A 20,048-nucleotide genomic window follows, 5' to 3' on the forward strand; every position below is an offset into this window, starting at 1 on the left:
CTCAGCTCTTCGGGGGCTCCTCTCGATGGTCTTGGAAAACTTCCGGATCATCTCTATGGTATTGGAGGACTTCCGGATCATCTCTATGGTATTGGAGGACTTCCGGATCATCTCTATGGTTTTTCTTTAAACTTCCGGTTAGTCTCTATGGTATTGGAGGACTTCCGGATCGTCTCTATGGTTTTAGGAAACTTCCGGTTAATCTCTATGATCTTGGAGGACTTCCGGATCCTCTCTATGGTTTTTAGGGAACTTCCGGTTAATCTCTATGGTGTTGGAGGACTTCCGGATCCTCTCTATGGTTTTTAGGGAACTTCCGGTTAATCTCTATGATCTTGGAGGACTTCCGGCTGTCTCTATGATATTGGAGGACTTTCTTCTCCTCTCTATGGTTTTGGCGGCCAGAGCGGCCCCTCTCGATGGTTTCTGCCGTCTCTTTTGCGCCTGCGCAGCGCGGCCACTTCCGCTTCGCCACCATGAGGGACCGGACGCGGGAACTGCACCAGGCGAGAGCCCAAAAAACGGGGGAAAAGAGCCGGAAAATGGGGAAAAGAGCCCAAAATTGGGATCGGGGAGCCCAGATATGGGATCGGGGACGCCAAAAATGGGATCGGGGTCCCAAAAAATGACGATTTGGACCCAAAAAGGGGTAAAATAAGCGCAAAAATGGGCTCGGGGACCCCGAGAAATGGGAAAAGGGGCGCAGAAGTTGGAGAAGAATCCTAAAAATAGGAACAAAGAGTGAAAAAATGGGAACAAAGAGTGAAAAAATGGGAACAAAGAGTGAAAAAATGGGATCAGGGATCCCCAAAATGGGGAGAAGGACGCCAAAAATGGGCAAAAGGGATCCAAAAATTGGGATCGGGGATCCCGAAACCTGGGGGAGAGTGGGCGGGAAAGGGGAGAAGGGACGCAAAAAATGGGGGAAAACCGCCAGAAATGGGGAAAGGGGACCCGAAATCGGGGAGTTTGCACCCAAAGTTGGGGTTTGGGACCCGAAATCGGGGATTTTGCACCCAAAGTTGGGGTTTGGGACCCGAAATCGGGGATTTTGCACCCAAAGTTGGGGTTTGGGACCCAAAATCGGGGATTTTGCACCCAGAGTTGGGGTTTGGGACCCAAAATCGGGGATTTTCCACCCAAAGTTGGGGTTTGGGACCCGAAATCGGGGATTTTGCACCCAAAGTTGGGGTTTGGGACCCGAAATCGGGGATTTTGCACCCAAAGTTGGGGTTTGGGACCCGAAATTGGGGATTTTGCACCCAAAGTTGGGGTTTGGGACCCGAAATCGGGGATTTTGCACCCAAAGTTGGGGTTTGGGACCCGAAATCGGGGATTTTCCACCAAAGTTGGGGTTTGGACCCAAAATCGGGGATTTTGCACCCAAAGTTGGGGTTTGGGACCCGAAATCGGGGATTTTGCAGCCAAAGTTGGGGTTTGGGACCCGAAATCGGGGATTTTGCAGCCAAAGTTGGGGTTTGGGACCCGAAATCAGGGATTTTGCACCCAAAGTTGGGGTTTGGGACCCGAAATCGGGGATTTTGCACCCAAAGTTGGGGTTTGGGACCCGAAATCGGGGATTTTGCACCCAAAGTTGGGGTTTGGACCCAAAATCGGGGATTTTGCACCCAAAGTTGGGGTTTGGGACCCGAAATCGGGGATTTTGCGCCCAAAGTTGGGGTTTGGGACCCGAAATCGGGGAGTTTGCACCCAAAGTTGGGGTTTGGACCCAAAATCGGGGATTTTGCACCCAAAGTTGGGGGTTTGGGACCCGAAATCGGGGATTTTGCACCCAAAGTTGGGGGTTTGGGACCCGAAATCGGGGATTTTGCACCCAAAGTTGGGGTTTGGGACCCGAAATTGGGGATTTTGCACCCAAAGTTGGGGTTTGGACCCAAAATCGGGGATTTTGCACCCAAAGTTGGGGTTTGGACCCAAAATCGGGGATTTTGCACCCAAAGTTGGGGTTTGGACCCAAAATCGGGGATTTTGCACCCAAAGTTGGGGGTTTGGGACCCGAAATCGGGGATTTTGCGCCCAAAGTTGGGGTTTGGGACCCGAAATCGGGGATTTTGCACCCAAAGTTGGGGTTTGGACCCAAAATCGGGGATTTTGCACCCAAAGTTGGGGTTTGGGACCCGAAATCGGGGATTTTGCACCCAAAGTTGGGGTTTGGGACCCGAAATCGGGGATTTTGCACCCAAAGTTGGGGTTTGGACCCAAAATCGGGAATTTCCCAGCAGGCCTCGGACTCGGACTCGGACTCGGAGGGGGGGGAGGGGCGGCTCTGCCCCCCCAGCGACCCCGTCCTGGCCCAGGTGGGTCCGGCCGCGCCTCATTTGCATCCCATTTGCATCCCATTTGCATCTCGCGATCCCGCCCTGCGGCTCTGTCGTGACAGGCCTCGATAGGAGGCGTCCCTATCGCGACAGAGTTGGGGGTTTTGGACCCAAAATCGGGGATTTTCCACCCAAAGTTGGGGTTTTGGACCCAAAATCGGGGATTTTCCACCCAAAGTTGGGGTTCTGTCGCGATAGCAGCCGTTCATATCGCGATAGGAGCCGTTCATATCGCGATAGCAGCCGTTCATATCGCGATAGCAGCCGTTCATATCGCGATAGGAGCCGTGCATATCGCGATAGCAGCCGTTCATATCGCGATAGCAGCCGTGCATATCGCGATAGGAGCCGTTCATATCGCGATAGCAGCCGTTCATATCGCGATAGCAGCCGTTCATATCGCGATAGCAGCCGTTCATATCGCGATAGCAGCCGTTCATACCGCGATAGCAGCCGTGCATATCGCGATAGCAGCCGTTCATGCCGCGACAGCAGCCGTTCATATCGCGATAGCAGCCGTTCATACCGCGATAGCAGCCGTTCATATCGCGATAGGAGCCGTTCATATCGCGATAGCAGCCGTTCATATCGCGATAGCAGCCGTTCATATCGCGATAGGAGCCGTTCATATCGCGATAGCAGCCGTTCATATCGCGATAGGAGCCGTTCATACCGCGATAGCAGCCGTGCATATCGCGATAGCAGCCGTTCATATCGCGATAGCAGCCGTTCATATCGCGATAGCAGCCGTTCATATCGCGATAGCAGCCGTTCATATCGCGATAGGACCCCTCCATATCGCGATAGCAGCCGTTCATATCGCGATAGGACCCCTCCATATCGCGATAGCAGCCGTTCATATCGCGATAGCAGCCGTGCATATCGCGATAGCAGCCGTGCATATCGCGATAGCAGCCGTTCATATCGCGATAGCAGCCGTTCATATCGCGATAGCAGCCGTTCATATCGCGATAGCAGCCGTTCATATCGCGATAGGACCCCTCCATATCGCGATAGCAGCCGTTCATATCGCGATAGGACCCCTCCATATCGCGATAGCAGCCGTTCATATCGCGATAGCAGCCGTGCATATCGCGATAGCAGCCGTGCATATCGCGATAGCAGCCGTTCATATCGCGATAGCAGCCGTTCATATCGCGATAGCAGCCGTTCATATCGCGATAGGAGCCGTGCATATCGCGATAGGAGCCGTTCATATCGCGATAGCAGCCGTTCATATCGCGATAGCAGCCGTTCATATCGCGATAGCAGCCGTTCATATCGCGATAGGAGCCGTTCATATCGCGATAGGAGCCGTTCATATCGCGATAGGAGCCGTTCATACCGCGATAGGAGCCGTTCATACCGCGATAGCAGCCGTTCATATCGCGATAGCAGCCGTTCATACCGCGATAGCAGCCGTTCATATCGCGATAGGAGCCGTTCATGTCGCGATAGCAGCCGTTCATATCGCGATAGGACCCCTCCATGTCGCGACAGGCGCGCCGGGTGCGGGCGGCGCTGCGGGCGCTGGAGCTGAAGTTGGCGGCGCTGGAGGCGCAGCAGGAGCTGGTGCTGGGCTGCCCCCTCCCCCCCCCGGGTACGGCCCCGAGCCGGGGAATTTGGGGGGATTTGGGGCATTTTGGGGGATTTGGGGGGATTTGGGGGATTTGGGGGATTTGGGGGGGTTTGGGGGATTTGGGGGATTTTAGGGGATTTGGGGGGTTTTGGGGGGATTTGGGGGATTTGGGGGATTTGGGGGGATTTGGGGGGTTTGGGGGGTTTGGGGGGATTTGGGGGATTTGGGGGATTTGGGGCATTTTGGGGGATTTGGGGGGATTTGGGGGATTTGGGGGATTTGGGGGGATTTGGGGGATTTGGGGGATTTGGGGGATTTGGGGGGATTTGGGGGGTTTGGGGGGTTTGGGGGGATTTGGGGGATTTGGGGGGATTTGGGGGATTTGGGGGATTTGGGGGATTTTGGGGGATTTGGGGGATTTTGGGGGATTTGGGGGGATTTGGGGGAACTTGGGGGGATTTGGGGGATTGGGGGATTTGGGGGGTTTGGGGGGATTTTGGGGGATTTGGGGGGATTTGGGATTTTGGGGAATTTGGGGGATTTGGGGGGATTTGGGGGGATTTGGGGGATTTGGGGGGATTTGGGGGATTTGGGGAATTGGGGGGATTTGGGGGAATTTGGGGGGATTTGGGGGATTTGGGGGAATTTGGGGGATTTGGGGGGATTTGGGGGGATTTTGGGGATTTTGGGGGATTTCGGGGATTTGGGGAATTTGGGGCATTTTGGGGAATTTGGGGGATTTGGGGGGATTTGGGGGGATTTGGGGGGATTTTGGGGATTTTGGGGGGATTTGGGGGATTTGGGGGAATTTGGGGGATTTGGGGGATTGGGGGGATTTGGGGGGATTTGGGGGATTTGGGGGGATTTGGGGGATTTGGGGGATTTGGGGGGATTTTGGGGGATTTTGGGGATTTGGGGGGATTTGGGGGAATTTGGGGGATTTGGGGGGATTTGGGGGGATTTTGGGGATTTGGGGGGATTTGGGGGAATTTGGGGGATTTGGGGGATTTGGGGGATTTGGGGGGATTTTGGGGGATTTTGGGGATTTGGGGGGATTTGGGGGAATTTGGGGGATTTGGGGGATTTGGGGGGATTTTGGGGGATTTTGGGGATTTGGGGGATTTGGGGGATTTGGGGGGATTTGGGGGGGATTTGGGGGATTTGGGGGGGATTTGGGGGGATTTGGGGGATTTGGGGGATTTGGGGGATTTGGGGGGATTTTGGGGGGATTTGGGGGGATTTTGGGGGGATTTGGGGGGATTTTGGGGGATTTTGGGGGGATTTTGGGGTCGAGCTCGGCTCGGAAGCGGAGCGAGGCCGAGATTTGGGAGCCTGGGGGGGATTTGGGGGGATTTTGGGGGATTTGGGGGATTTGGGGGATTTGGGGGAATTTGGGGGATTTGGGGGGATTTGGGGGATTTGGGGGATTTGGGGGATTTGGGGGATTTTGGGGGATTTGGGGGGATTTGGGGGATTTGGGGGGATTTGGGGGATTTGGGGCATTTTGGGGGATTTGGGGGGATTTGGGGGATTTGGGGGATTTTGGGGGATTTGGGGGGATTTGGGGGATTTGGGGGATTTGGGGGGGTTTGGGGGATTTGGGGGATTTGGGGGATTTGGGGGGATTTGGGGGGATTTGGGGGGGATTTGGGGGCATTTTGGGGAATTTGAGGGATCCCGAGCGGATTTTGGGGAGATTGGGGGGAAATTTGGGGTGGTTTTGGGGTGGATTTTGGGGAGATTTTGGGTGGTTTTGGGGTGGTTTTTGGGGGGGGTCTGGGGTGGTTTTTGGGGTGTTTTGGGGGATTTTGGGGTATTTTGGGGTGTTTTTGGGGTGGATTTTGGGTGGTTTCGGGGTGGATTTGGGGTGGTTTTGGGGTGGATTTTGGGGTGATTTTGAGGTGGGTTTTGGGGGGGGGTTTTGGGGTGGTTTTGGGGTGATTTGGGGTGGTTTTGGTGCCCCCAGAGCTCCAGCAGGATTTGCAGCAACTCCGGGATGAGATCCAGGAGCTGACGCGGGAGATCCGGGGGGGGCTGCGAGGTACCCCCCAAAACACCCCAAAATACCCTAAAAACACCCCAAAATACCCCAAAACACCCCAAAATACCCCAAAACACCCCAAAATACCCTAAAAACACCCCAAAACACCCCAAAATACCCCAAAATACCCTAAAACCACCCCAAAATACCCCAAAACACCCCAAAATCCCCCCAAATCCCTCAAAACACCCCAAAATACCCCCAAAACGCCCCAAAACCACCCCAAAACCACCCCAAAATTCACCCCAAAACCGCCCCAAAATACCCCAAACCCCCCCAGTTTTGGGGTCCCGGTCCCGTTTTTGGGGTTTCTGAGCCCAATTTGGGGTCCCAGGCCTGGAGCCGGCCAAGGAGGACGAGGAGAACCCGAATTCCATCGGGGCCCGGCTGCGGCGCACCCAGGTGGGATTTGGGGCTTTTTGGGGGGATTTGGGGCTTTTTGGGGGGATTTGGGGATTTTTGGGGGGTCCCTGATGGATTTTTGGGGGGGATTTGGGGATTTTTGGGTGGATTTTGGTCATTCCTGGGTGGATTTTGGGGGGATTTTGGCCGTTCCTGGGGGGATTTTCCCGGGGATTTGGGAGGATTTTGGGGCTTTTTGGGGCACCCTGATGGATTTGGGGGGGGATTTGGGGATTTTCGAGGGGATTTGGGGATTTTTTGGGGGGTCCTTGATGGGTTTTGGGGGGATTTGGGGTTTTTTGGGGGGATTTGGGGATTTTTGGGGGGGATTTGGGGATTTTTGGGTGGATTTTGGTCATTCCTGGGAGGGGTTTTGGGTGGATTTTGGTCATTCCTGGGTGGATTTTGGGGGGATTTTGGCCGTTTCTGGGTGGATTTTCCCGGGGATTTGGGGGGATTTTGGAGTTTTTTGGGGCGCCCTGATGGATTTGGGGATTTTCGGGGAGATTTGGGGATTTTTGGGGGGTCCCTGATGGGTTTTGGGGGGATTTGGGGATTTTTGGGTGGATTTTGGTCATTCCTGGGAGGGGATTTGGGTGGATTTTGGCCGTTTCTGGGTGGATTTTGGGGGGATTTTGGCCGTTCCTGGGTGGATTTTGGGTGGATTTTGGCCGTTCCTGGGTGGATTTTCCCGGGGATTTGGGGAATTTTGGGGTTTTTTGGGGCGCCCTGACGGATTTTTGGGGTCCCCCCCCAGCACGGGGTCCTGGCCCAGCAGTTTTGGGGGGTCACCGGACGCCTCCAGGCCACCCAGGCCCGGTACCGGCAGCGCAGCCTCGACCGCATCCGGCGGCAGCTCCACATCGGTGGGGGAGGGGCCCCCGAAATTTGGGTCCCAAAAAATTTGGGGGGGGGTCCCAAAAAATTTGGGGGGGGGGTCCCAAAATCCTGGGAGGGTTTCAAAAACCCCGGGGGTCCCCAAAATCAGAGGGAGGGGCTGAAATTTGGGGAGGGAGTCCAAAAATCGGGGGGGGGGGGAGGGGGGGTCCCCAAAATTTGGGGGGGTCCCAAAATCCTTGGGGGGGGGCGGGGCTGGAATTGGGGGGGGGTCCCCAAAATTGGGGGGGTCCCAAAACCCAGGGGGGTCCCAGAATCCCAGTTTTAGTCCCCCAATCCCATTTTTGGGTCCCTTTCCCCATTTTTGGATATTTTTGGGTCCCTTTGCCCGTTTTTGGGTATTTTCGGGTCCCTTTCCCCATTTTTTGGGTCCCTTTGCCCATTTTTGAGTGTTTTTGGGTCCCTTTCCCTATTTCGGGGCTCCTTGACGCCGTTTTTGGGTCCCTTTTCCTGTTTTGGGGTATTTTTGGGTGCCTTTCCCCATTTTTGAGTATTTTTGGGTCCCTTTCCCCGTTTTTGGGTATTTTTGGGTCCCTTTCCCCATTTTGGGGTCCTTTTCCCCATTTTTTGGGTCCCTTTGCCCATTTTTGGGTATTTTTGGGTCCCTTTCCCCGTTTTTGGGTATTTTTGGGTCCCTTTCCCCATTTTTTGGGTCCCTTTCCCTGTTTTTGGGTATTTTGGGGTCCCTTTCCCCGTTTTTTGGGTATTTTTGGGTCCCTTTCCCCATTTCCAGGCTCCCTGACGCCGTTTTTGGGTCCCTTTGCCCATTTTTGGGTCCCTTTTCCCGTTTTTGGGTATTTTTGGGTCCCTTTCCCCGTTTTTGGGGTATTTTGGGGTCCCTTTCCCCATTTCCGGGCTCCCTGACGCCGTTTTTGGGTCCCTTTGCCCATTTTTGGGTCCCTTTGCCCATTTTCGGGTCCTTTTCCCCATTTTTTGGGTCCCTTTCCCCATTTTTGGGTATTTTGGGGTCCCTTTGCCCATTTTGGGGCTCCCTGACGCCGTTTTCGGGTCCTTTTCCCCATTTTTGGGTATTTTGGGGTCCCTTTCCCCGTTTTTCGGTATTTTGGGGTCCCTTTCCCCATTTCCGGACTCCCTGACGCCGTTTTTTGGTCCCTTTCCCCGTTTTTGGGTATTTTGGGGTCCCTTTCCCCATTTCCGGGCTCCCTGACGCCGTTTTTGGGTCCCTTTGCCCATTTTTGGGTCCCTTTCCCCGTTTTCGGGGCGCAGCCGGCAGCCCGGCGCTGTCGGAGGAGGAGCTGGAGCAGATGCTGGAGTCGGGGCACAGCGAGGTCTTCGTGTCCAACGTGGGTTTTGGGGCCTCCTGGGGGGGAATTTCGGGGATTTGGGGGAATTTTGGGGGGCCGGGGGGATGTTCTGGAGGGTCTCGGGGTTGGTTTTGGGGGGATTTTGGGGAGTTTTGGGGATTTGGGGGGAATTTTCTGAGGTTTTGGGGATTTTTGGGTTTTTTTGGGGGTTCCTGGGTGGATTTCTGTGGGAATTTCGGGGGTTTGGGGTGGATTCTTGGGGGATTTGGGGTGGTTTGGGGCTCCCTGGTGGATTTTGGGGTGGATTTTGGGGTTTGGGGGTCCCCGGTGGATTTTGGGCTCGATTTTGGGGTTTTGGGGTGGATTTTTGGGGATTTGGGGTGGTTTGGGGCTCCCTGGTGGATTTTGGGGTCGATTTGGGGTTTTGGGGTCGTTTTTGGGGTTTGGGGGTGGATTTTTGGGGGGATTTGGGGTTTTTTGGGCTCCCTGGTGGATTTTGGGGTGGATTTTGGGGTGGATTTTGGGGTTTTGGGGTGGATTTTGGGGTGGATTTTGGGTGGATTTTGGGGTGGATTTTGGGGTGGAGTTTGGGGTGGATTTTGGGGTTTTGGGGTGGATTTTGGGGTGGATTTTGGGATTTTTTGGGGTTTTGGGGTGGATTTTGTGGTTTTTTGGGCTCCCTGGTGGATTTTGGGGTGGATTTTGGGGTAGATTTTGGGGGTTTGGGGTGGATTTTGGGTAGATTTTGGGGTTTTGGGGTGGATTTTGGGGTGGATTTTGGGGTGGATTTTGGGGTGGATTTTGGGTGGATTTTGGGGTGGATTTTGGGGTGAATTCGGGGTTTTTTGGGGCCCCGCAGGTGCTGGGCGCGGCGCGGGCGGCGCGGGCGGCGCTGGACGAGGTCGGGGAGCGGCACCGGGACCTGCAGAGGCTCGAGAGGGGCCTGAGGGAACTGGGGGAGCTCTTCCAGTTACTGGGGGGCACCGTGGAGGCCCAGGTGGGACTGGGAGGGACTGGGACAAACTGGGAGGGACTGGGAGGGGATTGGGATAAACTGGGGGGGACTGGGAGGGGATTGGGATAAACTGGGAGGGACCGGGAGGGGATTGGGATAAACTGGGAGGGACTGGGAGGGGATTGGGATGAACTGGGAGGGACCGGGAGGGGATTGGGATGAACTGGGAGGGACTGGGACAAACTGGGAGGGACTGGGAGGGGATTGGGATAAACTGGGAGGGCACTGGGAGGAGATTTGGGGGCACTGGGAGGGAGCTGGGATGAACTGGGCTGAGCCGGGGCGTCCATACTGGTTCATACTGGTCCATACTGGTCCATACTGGTCCATACTGGTGCAGGGGGAGGTGATCGATCGCATCGAGCGCCACGTGCAGGACTCGGGGGCGCACCTGGGCAAGGGGCGGGGCCACCTGAGCCAGGCCCGGCGGCGCCAGCAGGGGGCGCGCAAGGTCACTGGGAGGGACTGGGACAAACTGGGAGGGACTGGGAGGGGACTGGGACAAACTGGGAGAGACTGGGACAAACTGGGAGGGACCGGGAGGGGATTTGGGTGAGTTTAGAGGGATTTGACGGGGATTTGGGGGGACTGGGAGGGTCTGGGAGAGGATTGGGGGGAACTGGGATAAACTGGGAGGGGATTTGGGGGGAACTGGGATAAACTGGGAGGGGGTTTGAGTGAGTTTGGAGAGGTTTGGGAGGGACTGGGAGGGGATTTGGGGTGGATTTGGGTGAGTTTAGAGGGATTTGACGGGGATTTGGGGGGACTGGGGGGAACTGGGAGGGACTGGGACAAACTGGGAGGGGACTGGGAGGGGATTTGGGGGGAACTGGGATAAACTGGGAAGGGATTTGAGTGAGTTTAGAGAGGTTTGGGAGGGACTGGGAGCCTTACTGGGGGTCATTGGGTTGAACTGGGCATACTGGGACGGAACTGGGATAAACTGGGGGGGCGCCCCCAGCTCGGTGCCGGGCTTGTCACAGGCCCGGACTGGGCCCAACTGGTCCGTACTGGTCCGCAGAAGCGCCTGGCGTTCGCCGCCTGCGTCTCTGTCGCGATAGTCGTCCTCGTCGCCATTATCGCCGCCTCGGTGGCCGCGGGGTAGCCCCGGGGGCTCCCCATTGGCTGCGGCCGCTGTCAATCACCGCGGAGCCCCGCCCGCGGGCGCGTCCCATTGGCTGGGGGTGACCTCATGGCGCTGGGAGCCGGCCCCGCCCCCGGGCGGTTCCTATTGGTCAGCACTGACGTCGATCACTGTAAGCCCCGCCCGCGGCGGCTCCGATTGGCCGGCGGTGACGTCACGCGCGGCGGGCCCCAATAAAGCACTTTGCACCCCAAAAGCGCCGTGGTTCGGGCTCCGAAAAGGCCCCCAAAAAACCCTCGAAAGCGCCCCAAAAACCCTCGAAAGCGCCCCAAAAACGGGACCACGGTAAAGTTCCCTCCCAAAATCCTGGAATCCACCGGAAAACCCCACGAATTTCGCCCCAAAAAAGCCCAACCTCCCCCCCCCCACCCCCCCCGGAAATCGCCCCCTCCCCCCCCAAAAAAAAAGGCAAAAATTGCCCCAGAAAGTTCCAGAATTGCCCCAAACTTTCCCAGCCCTTTCCCGGTTTTGTCCCCTCAGGCAAAGGGAAGCTCCTCGGAATTCTCTCAAAAGTCCCCAATTCCCAAAAAATCACCCCAAAATCCTGTGCCCCAAAAGCTTCAAAATGCCCCAAATTGCCCCCAAACCCCCCCCCAAAAACGGCGCCAAAATCGCCAACCCCAAAACGCCCCAAATCTCCCCAAATCCCGAAAATCCCAAAGCCCCCCCAAAATTACCCCAAACCCCCCCCGGAACCCCTAAAACTCCCCCAAAACCCCCCAAAATATCCCAAAGAATTCCCCGAAATCTCCGAAACTCCCCCGAATCCTTAAAACTCCCCCCCCCCCCCGAAATGCCCCCAAAATCCCAAAGTTTGCCCCCAAATTTCTTGCCCCTCCCCCCCTTCTCCCCCCCCCTCCCCCCATCCGGTCCCGGGGGGTGGGGGAGGGGCCTGGTCACATCCTGCCCCTCCCCCCCGGGTGCCCCGAATTGTCCCCGAAGAGCCACGAGATGGTGAGGGGGGGACCCTGGGGGGGGTCGGGGACATTTGGGGGGGGACAGAGGGACACTGGGGACAAGGGGAGGGAAATTTTGGGGGCGTTTGGAGACATTTCGGGACATTTTGGGGGATATTTGGGGGATATTTGGGAGGGAATTGGGGACATTTGGGGACACTTGGGAGGGAACTGGGGGCATTTTGGGGCATTTTGGGGACATTTGGGAGGGAATTGGGGACATTTTGGGGCATTTGGGGGCATTTGGGAGGGAACTGGGGACATTCTGGGGACATTTGGGGACATTTGGGAGGGAATTGGGGGCATTTGGGGACCCTTGGGGACATTTGGGAGGGAATTGGGGGCATTTTGGGGACATTTGGGGACACTTGGGAGGGAATTGGGGACATTTGGGAGGGAATTGGGGACATTTTGGGGACATTTGGGGGCATTTGGGAGGGATTTGGGGGCATTTTGGGGGCATTTGGGATGGAACTGGGGACATTTGGGGACATTTGGGAGGGAATTGGGGACATTTTGGGGACATTTGGGGACATTTGGGGACCCTTGGGGACATTTTGGGGACATTTGGGGACATTTGGGAGGGAATTGGGGACATTTTGGGGACATTTGGGGACATTTGGGGGCCCTTGGGGGCATTTGGGAGGGAATTGGGGACATTTTGGGGACATTTGGGGACATTTGGGAGGGAATTGGGGACATTTTGGGGACATTTGGGGGCATTTGGGAGGGAATTGGGGACATTTTGGGGACATTTGGGGACACTTGGGAGGGAATTGGGGACATTTGGGAGGGAATTGGGGACATTTTGGGGACATTTGGGGGCATTTGGGAGGGATTTGGGGGCATTTTGGGGCATTTTGGGGGCATTTGGGATGGAACTGGGGACATTTGGGGACATTTGGGAGGGAATTGGGGACATTTTGGGGACATTTGGGGACATTTGGGGACCCTTGGGGACATTTGGGAGGGAATTGGGGACATTTGGGGACATTTGGGGACATTTGGGAGGGAATTGGGGACATTTTGGGGACATTTGGGGACATTTGGGGACCCTTGGGGACATTTGGGAGGGAATTGGGGACATTTGGGGACATTTGGGATGGAATTGGGGACATTTGGGAGGGAATTGGGGGCATTTTGGGGACATTTGGGGGCATTTGGGAGGGAATTGGGGACATTTTGGGGACATTTGGGGGCACGGGGAGGGATTCGGGGGCATTTTGGGGCATTTTGGGGGCATTTGGGATGGAACTGGGGACATTTGGGGACACTTGGGAGGGAATTGGGGACATTTTGGGGACATTTGGGAGGGAATTGGGGACATTTGGGAGGGAATTGGGGACATTTTGGGGACATTTGGGGACATTTAGGAGGGAATTGGGGACATTTGGGAGGGAATTGGGGACATTTGGGATGGAATTGGGGACATTTAGGAGGGAATTGGGGACATTTGGGGGCATTTGGGGACACGGGGGGGGTCAGGGGACATTTGGGGACACGAGGCCCAGGGGTCAGCGGGGTCAGCGGGCGCTGGGCAGTGCCCGGATGTGGCCGCGGGGGGGGCGGGGCCGCGGGGGTGACACCGGAAGGCGGCGGGGAGGTGACAACGGGGGGGGAGGGGCGGGGAGGTGACAACGGGGGGGGAGGGGCGGGGGGACAGCGGGGGGGGAGGGGCGGGGGGACAGCGGGGACCCTTCGCCCCTCCCCCCTCCATGGCCTCGGGTCCCCCCTGAGCCCCCCGTGGCCCCAATGACCCCCTGACCCCTCAATGTCCCCAATGTCCCAATGACCCCCTGACCCCTCAATGACCCCAATGTCCCCCTGACCCCCCAATGTCCCCCTGACCCCCCAATGTCCCCCTGACCCCTCAATGTCCCCCTGACCCCCCAATGTCCCCAATGACCCCCTGACCCCTCAATGTCCCCCTGAACCCCAATGACCCCAATGTCCCCCTGACCCCTCAATGTCCCCCTGACCCCCCAATGTCCCCAATGTCCCCAATGACCCCCTGACCCCTCCATGTCCCCCTGACCCCCAATGACCCCAATGTCCCAAATGTCCGTTCCCAGTGTCCCACTGACCCCTCCCGTGTCCCCAATGTCCCCAGTGACCCCCTGACCCCTCAATGTCCCAATGTCCCCCTGACCCCCCAATGTCCCCCTGACCCCTCAATGTCCCCAATGTCCCCCTGACCCCCCAATGTCCCCCTGACCCCTCAATGTCCCCCTGACCCAATGACCCCAATGTCCCCCTGAGCCCCCAATGACCCCAATGACCCCCTGACCCCTCAATGTCCCCCTGACCCCTCAATGACCCCAATGACCCCATGACCCCTCAATGTCCCCCTGACCCCTCAATGTCCCCAATGACCCCCTGACCCCTCAATGTCCCCCTGACCCCTCAATGTCCCAATGTCCCCCTGACCCCTCAATGACCCCCTGACCCCTCAATGTCCCCCTGAACCCCAATGTCCCCAATGCCCCCAATGCCCCCAATGTCCCCCTGACCCCTCAATGTCCCCAATGACCCCATGACCCCCCAATGCCCCCAATGTCCCAAATGTCCCCCTGAGCCCCCAATGACCCCAATGACCCCCTGACCCCCCAATGCCCCCAATGTCCCCAATGACCCCCTGACCCCTCAATGACCCCAATGACCCCATGACCCCTCAATGTCCCCCTGACCCCCCAATGTCCCCAATGTCCCCTTGACCCCCCAATGACCCCAATGCCCCCCTGAGCCCCCAATGTCTCCCTGACCCCCCAATGTCCCCCTGACCCCTCAATGTCCCCCAATGTCCCCCTGACCCCCCAATGACCCCAATGTCCCCCAATGACCCCAATGTCCCCGTGACCCCCCAATGTCCCCCTGACCCCCCAATGACCCCAATGTCCCCCTGACCCCCCAATGTCCCCCTGACCCCTCAATGACCCCAATGTCCCCCTGACCCCTCAATGTCCCCCTGACCCCTCAATGACCCCAATGTCCCCCTGACCCCTCAATGACCCCAATGTCCCCCTGACCCCTCAATGTCCCCCTGACCCCCCAATGTCCCCAATGTCCCCAATGACCCCCTGACCCCTCCATGTCCCCCTGACCCCCCAATGTCCCCAATGTCCCAAATGTCCGTTCCCAGTGTCCCACTGACCCCTCCCGTGTCCCCAATGACCCCAATGTCCCCCTGACCCCCCAATGACCCCCTGACCCCTCAATGTCCCCCTGACCCCTCAATGACCCCCTGACCCCTCAATGTCCCCAACATCCCCTCTCCCCCCTCCCCCCCCCGCAGGTCCCCAACCCCATCCCCCTCCCCGCAGGTGCCTCTCCTGCTGCTGCTCGCCGTGGTGGCCGCCGCTCCCCGGGCGGTGGCCCCGTTCTGTCGCCTCGCCCCTCGCTCCGCCTGCGCCGCCGCCGCCGCCGCTCCGGGGCCAGCGGAGCTGGGCCGGGGGCTCGATGTGACCACGCTGGGAGCGGCGGGCGGGCGGGTGCTGGAGCTGGGCGGCGGCGCCGGGCGGTGCCGGCTGTGCCCGGACGCGCTGCGGGCCGGGCGGGAGCGGCGGCTGCCGCCGGGGGTCGGGGGGTGGCACTCGGGGCGCAGCTGCCGCCGGGGGTCGCGGGTGGCGGCGGGGGCGGCGGCCGTGGGGGGGGCGGTGGCCGCGGCGGTGACGCGCGGGTGGCGACTGGGGCTGGCGGCGCTGGGGCCGGGCGGGTCCGGGCTGGTGGCGGCCGCGTCGCAGTCGCGGGTGGCCCAGGAAGGGCTGCGGTGGCAGCGGCAGGACCGGAGCGCGCTGAGCTGGCTGCAGGTGAAGTGCGCGTTCTACTGGTGAGCGGCCTTCGGCCTCGGCGGCTTCATCCGCGTCTTCATCGCCGTCTTCGTCCTCGTCTTCGTCCTCGTCCTCATCTCCATCTCTGTTTTCATCTCCTTCATCCTCACCATCCTCTTCCTCATTTTCGTCTCCTTCATCTTCTTCATCCTCATCTTCATCCTCGTCTTCATCCTCATCTTCATCCTCATCTTCATCATCGTCCTCATCCTCATCCTCATCCTCATCTCCATCTGTTTTCATCTCCTTCATCCTCACCATCCTCTTCCTCATTTTCATCTCCTTCATCTTCTTCATCCTCACCCTCATCTTCCTTCTCCATCTTCATCCTCATCGTCCTCACCTTCACCTTCATCCTCGTCTTCCTCCTCCAGCTCCTTCCTCTCCTCCTCCTCCTCCTCCCCCATCCCTTCCTCCCATCGCCCCAAACCCCCTCAAATCCACCCCAAACCCCCCCCAAACCCCCCTAAATCCCCCAAATCCCCTCCAAACCCACCCTTAGACACCCCAAATCCCCCCAATTCCCCCCCAGACCGACCCCTCTCTCTCCCCTTCCAGGACCTGGCTGGACCCCAAGGCCGCCCGCCCCTCCCCCCACTTCCTGCGGGCCGTCCGGGCGCTGCCCCCCAAGTTCACTCCGGCCACGGCCGCCGACTACGCCGAGCTGGTGGCCGCCTACGGCACCCACGTGGTGCGGGCAGCGCGGCTGGGCGGCCGCGTCCGGGCACTGACCGCCGTCCGGCTGTGCCGCGCCGCCATGGCCGGCCTGGGCGCCCAGGAAGTGTCCGACTGCCTGCAGGCCGAGGCGTCCTTCGCAAGGGTCAGCGCCACCGCGGCCGCGTGCCGGACGGCGCGGGCGGCCACCGAGGGCAACGTCAGCTTCAACGAGTTCTTCGGCGAGCGGCTGCTCGAGGTGGAGGGCGGCGGCGGCCAGGACGGCGACCTGGCCTTCGGCCGGCCGGAGGAGCTCTCGCGGTGGCTCCGCAGCGTCCCCGAGGCTCCGGCCATGGTGGAGGCCGACCTGTGGCCGCTCCACGCCCTGGTGCCCCGGCGGGACCCGCGGCGCCGGGCGCTCCGGGCGGCCATCAGCAGCTACATCGCGGCGCGGGCCCTGCGCGTCAACTGCAGCTGCGCCGGCCCGGGCGGCGGGAGCGGTCAGCGGAGCGGTCAGCGGGACGGTCAAGGTCTTGGTCAGCGGGGCGGTCAAGGTCTTGGTCAGCGGGACGGTCAAGGTCTTGGTCAGCGGGGTGGTCAACGTGGTCAACGCAGTGGTCATGGCGGAAGTCAAGATGTTGCCCAAGGTGTTGGTCAAGGTGTTGGTCAAGGTGCTGGTTGGCTTGATGGTCATCCTGGTGGTCCACAACAAGGTGGTCATAGGGGTCAACATGGTGGCCAAGATGGTAGTCAACGGGCTGGTCAAGAGGCCGGGCAATATGATGGTGAAAAAGGTGGCCGGCATGACCATCGTGGTCATCACGATGGTGGCCAAAATGGGTATCACGATGGTCTTGGTGGTCAACACGGTCATCGTGGTGGTCAACACAACCAACTCAGTGCTCTTGGCCAACACCGGGCCGGCCAACGCGCTCTTGGTAGCGGTCACCGAGCTCAACGCGACGTCCAAGCCGCCCTCCGCGCTGACCACCCCGATGGCCACCTGGCCCCTCCCCCACACCCGTGCCACTGCGCCTGCTCGGCCGCCCCTCCCCCCGTGGGTGGCTCCCCGTGCTGCCCCGCCCACCGCGGCCTCGCCCACTTGTCCGTGGTGGTCAGGGCCGGCCGTGGGTGGCGTGGTGACCCCTTGTCCCCGACCGACGCCTACGTCTGGGTGACCTTCGGCCAGCGCCGCGCCCGCACCGGCACGGCCTGGAACACGGAGCGGCCGCGTTGGGGTCAGCGGCTGGACCTGGGCGAGGTGCGGCTCCTGCCCGGAGCTCACCTGGAGCTGCAGGTGTGGGACGAGGACCACGGCTGGGACGACGACGCGCTGGGCACGTGCCGGGAGCCGCTGGTGGCCGGTGGCTACCGGGAGCGCGTCTGCTTCCCCGGGGGTGGCCGCCTGGAGTTCGCCGTGGCCGTCGCCTGCGGGCCAGCGCTGGCCGGGCCCTTGTGCCACGATTACGTGCCCAGGGCCCCCGAGGGTGGTGCCGGTGTCGGGGATGGGGCTCCGTGGCCACCGCGGGGCTCGGATTGGGAGCGGTTGGTGGGGGAGGAGGAGGAGGAGGAGGAGGAGGAGGATGAAGATCTCGCGGGCACCCGGTTCTTCCATCGCTTCTGGGACCTTCCGGAAGGTTCCGGGGATGGCCAAGAGGAAAATCCCGACCCGGAGCCGCTTCTGGGTTCTCTCGGCTCCCAGTCCGGCCCAGTTTGGCCCCAGTTTGAGGGTGAAGGTGACGATGATGATGATGATGATGAAGAGGAGCTCAGCGACGCCGAGTTTTGGCAGCTTTGGGGCGTTCCAGAAGGTTCCGACGGGGATCCCAAAATCCCCGAGTCCCACCCAGCCCCGGGCCCGCCTCGAGCCCAGGGGGGGCCCTGGGAAGGCTCCCAGTCCGTCCCAGTTCGGCCCCAGTTCGAGGATGAGGAGGACGAAGATGAAGGCTCCGAGTTTGGGGGCTCGTAGGGCCCCTCCCCCACCCTTGGAGGGGGGGGGGTCCCCAAAATTTTGGGGCGGGGGGAGGGGGAATAAACATTTGTGCAGCAGCTCCTGAGTGTGACTGGGATGGACTGGGGGGAACTGGGATGGACTGGGAGGGACTGGGATGGACTGGGGGGAACTGGGAGGGACTGGAGGGAACTGGGGGGAACTGGGAGGGACTGGGAGAGACCGGGATGGACTGGGGGGAACTGGGAGGGACTGGGAGAGACTGGGATGGAGTGGGACAAACTGGGAGAGACTGGGATGGACTGGGAGGGACTGGGAGGGACTGGGAGAGACTGGGACAAACTGGGAGGGACTGGGATGGACTGGGAGGGACTGGGATGGACTGGGACAAACTGGGACAAACTGGGAGGGACTGGGATGGACTGGGAGGGACTGGGAGGGACTGGGACAAACTGGGAGGGACTGGGATGGACTGGGATGGACTGGGATGGACTGGGAGGGACTGGGATGGACTGGGACAAACTGGGAGGGACTGGGATGGACTGGGACGGACTGGAAGGGACTGGGACAAACTGGGACAAACTGGGAGGGACTGGGATGGACTGGGAGGGACTGGGACAAACTGGGATGGACTGGGATGGACTGGGAGGGACTGGGATGGACTGGGATGGACTGGGATGGACTGGGAGGGACTGGGAGGGACTGGGACAAACTGGGATGGACTGGGAGGGACTGGGATGGACTGGGACGGACTGGGATGGACTGGGATGGACTGGGAGGGACTGGGGGGGGCACTGGAAGCGACCAATCAGGAGGCGCGGTGGAATTTGGGGGGATCTGGGGATTCTCCTGGATTTGGGGGGAGGGGATTTGGGACCCCCCCAAAACCTCGGGGGGGGGGAGGGGACCTGGGGGTTTTGGGGTCCCCGAGTTTTTGGGGTTGGATTCGGGGATTTCGGGGCCCTCCCCGAGCTCCGGGCGGGGTTTTTGGGGCGGTTTTGGGGTTTTGGGGGGCCCCGCCCCGGCAGCGCTTCCTGTCCCGCGCGGCTTCCGCCCGGCAACGGCCGCGGTACGGGGGGGACTGGGGGGATTTTGGGGGGATTTTGGGGATTTTGGGGATTTTTGGGCGATTTTGGGGAGGTTTGGGAGGGTTTAGAGAGTTTTTTGGGAGGATTTTGGGGGTGTTTTGGGAATTTTGGGGGATTTTGGGGGTGTTTTGGGAATTTTGGGGGGATTTGGGTTTTTTTGGGGAGGGTTTAGAGAGTTTTGGGAGGATTTGGGGGCGTTTGGGGGGATTTGGGGGGGGTTTAGGGGGATTTTGGGGATTTTTGGGGAGATTTGGGAGGGTTTAGAGAGTTTTGGGAGGATTTTGGGGGTGTTTTGGGAATTCTGGGGGGATTTGGGGGGATTTTTGGGGGAATTGGGGGGGATTTGGGGGATTTTGGGGGTGTTTTAGGAATTTTGGGGGGATTTGGGGGATTTTGGGGGGGGGTTGGGGGATTTTTGGGAGGGTTTAGAGAGTTTGGGAGGATTTGGGGGCGTTTGGGGGGATTTGGGGGATTTTGGGGGGATTTGGGGGGGTTTAGGGGGATTTTGGGAAGTCCGAGGGGTCCGGGGAATTTGGGGGGGGGTTTGGGGGATTTTGGGGATTTTTGGGGGATTTTGGGGGGATTTGGGGGGGTTTAGAGAGTTTTGGGAGGATTTTGGGGGTGTTTTGGGAATTTTGGGGGGATTTGGGGGTATTTTGTGGGGGGTTTGGGGATTTTTGGGGGGATTTGGGGGATTTTTGGGAGGGTTTAGAGAGTTTTGGGAGGATTTGGGGGCGTTTGGGGGGGTTTGAGGGATTTTGGGGGGGTTTTGGGGATTTTGGGAAGTCCGGGGGGTCCGGGGGGATTTTGTGGGAGATTTGGGCAATTTTGGGTGGATTCTGGGGGATTTGGGGAGGGTTTAGAGAGTTTTTGGGAGGATTTTGGGGGTG

At 59.2% G+C, this 20,048-nt stretch overlaps 2 protein-coding genes across 3 annotated transcripts; both read left to right on the forward strand.

Annotated features, from left to right (window-relative positions):
• Positions 1-469: 469 nt before the first annotated feature.
• On the forward strand, positions 470-10,865 carry LOC309584207 (syntaxin-4-like). 2 transcript variants are annotated; one of them, XM_082300160.1, is made up of 10 exons: positions 470-506; positions 2,244-2,318; positions 3,819-3,939; positions 5,885-5,959; positions 6,294-6,361; positions 7,119-7,227; positions 8,486-8,562; positions 9,383-9,520; positions 9,879-9,989; positions 10,560-10,865. In XM_082300160.1, the coding sequence occupies exons 1-10, from the start codon at positions 477-479 to the stop codon at positions 10,641-10,643; spliced, it is 888 nt and encodes a 295-aa protein (XP_082156286.1). In that variant the 5' UTR covers positions 470-476; the 3' UTR covers positions 10,644-10,865. The 2 variants fall into 2 exon arrangements, with proteins under 2 accessions (XP_082156286.1, XP_082156287.1); XM_082300161.1 differs by having other exon boundaries at positions 3,840-3,939.
• PRF1 (perforin 1) lies at positions 10,731-18,088 on the forward strand (the record flags this gene model as incomplete). Its single annotated transcript, XM_082300131.1, has 3 exons — positions 10,731-10,772; positions 14,959-15,464; positions 16,024-18,088. 3 exons carry the CDS (start codon positions 10,731-10,733, stop codon positions 18,086-18,088), a joined length of 2,613 nt encoding a protein of 870 aa, XP_082156257.1.
• Between the last annotated feature and the right edge of the window lie 1,960 nt (positions 18,089-20,048).

This window comes from Coloeus monedula (assembly GCF_965178545.1).
Source record: "Coloeus monedula genome assembly, chromosome: 37".
Taxonomy (NCBI): Eukaryota; Metazoa; Chordata; class Aves; order Passeriformes; family Corvidae; genus Coloeus; species Coloeus monedula.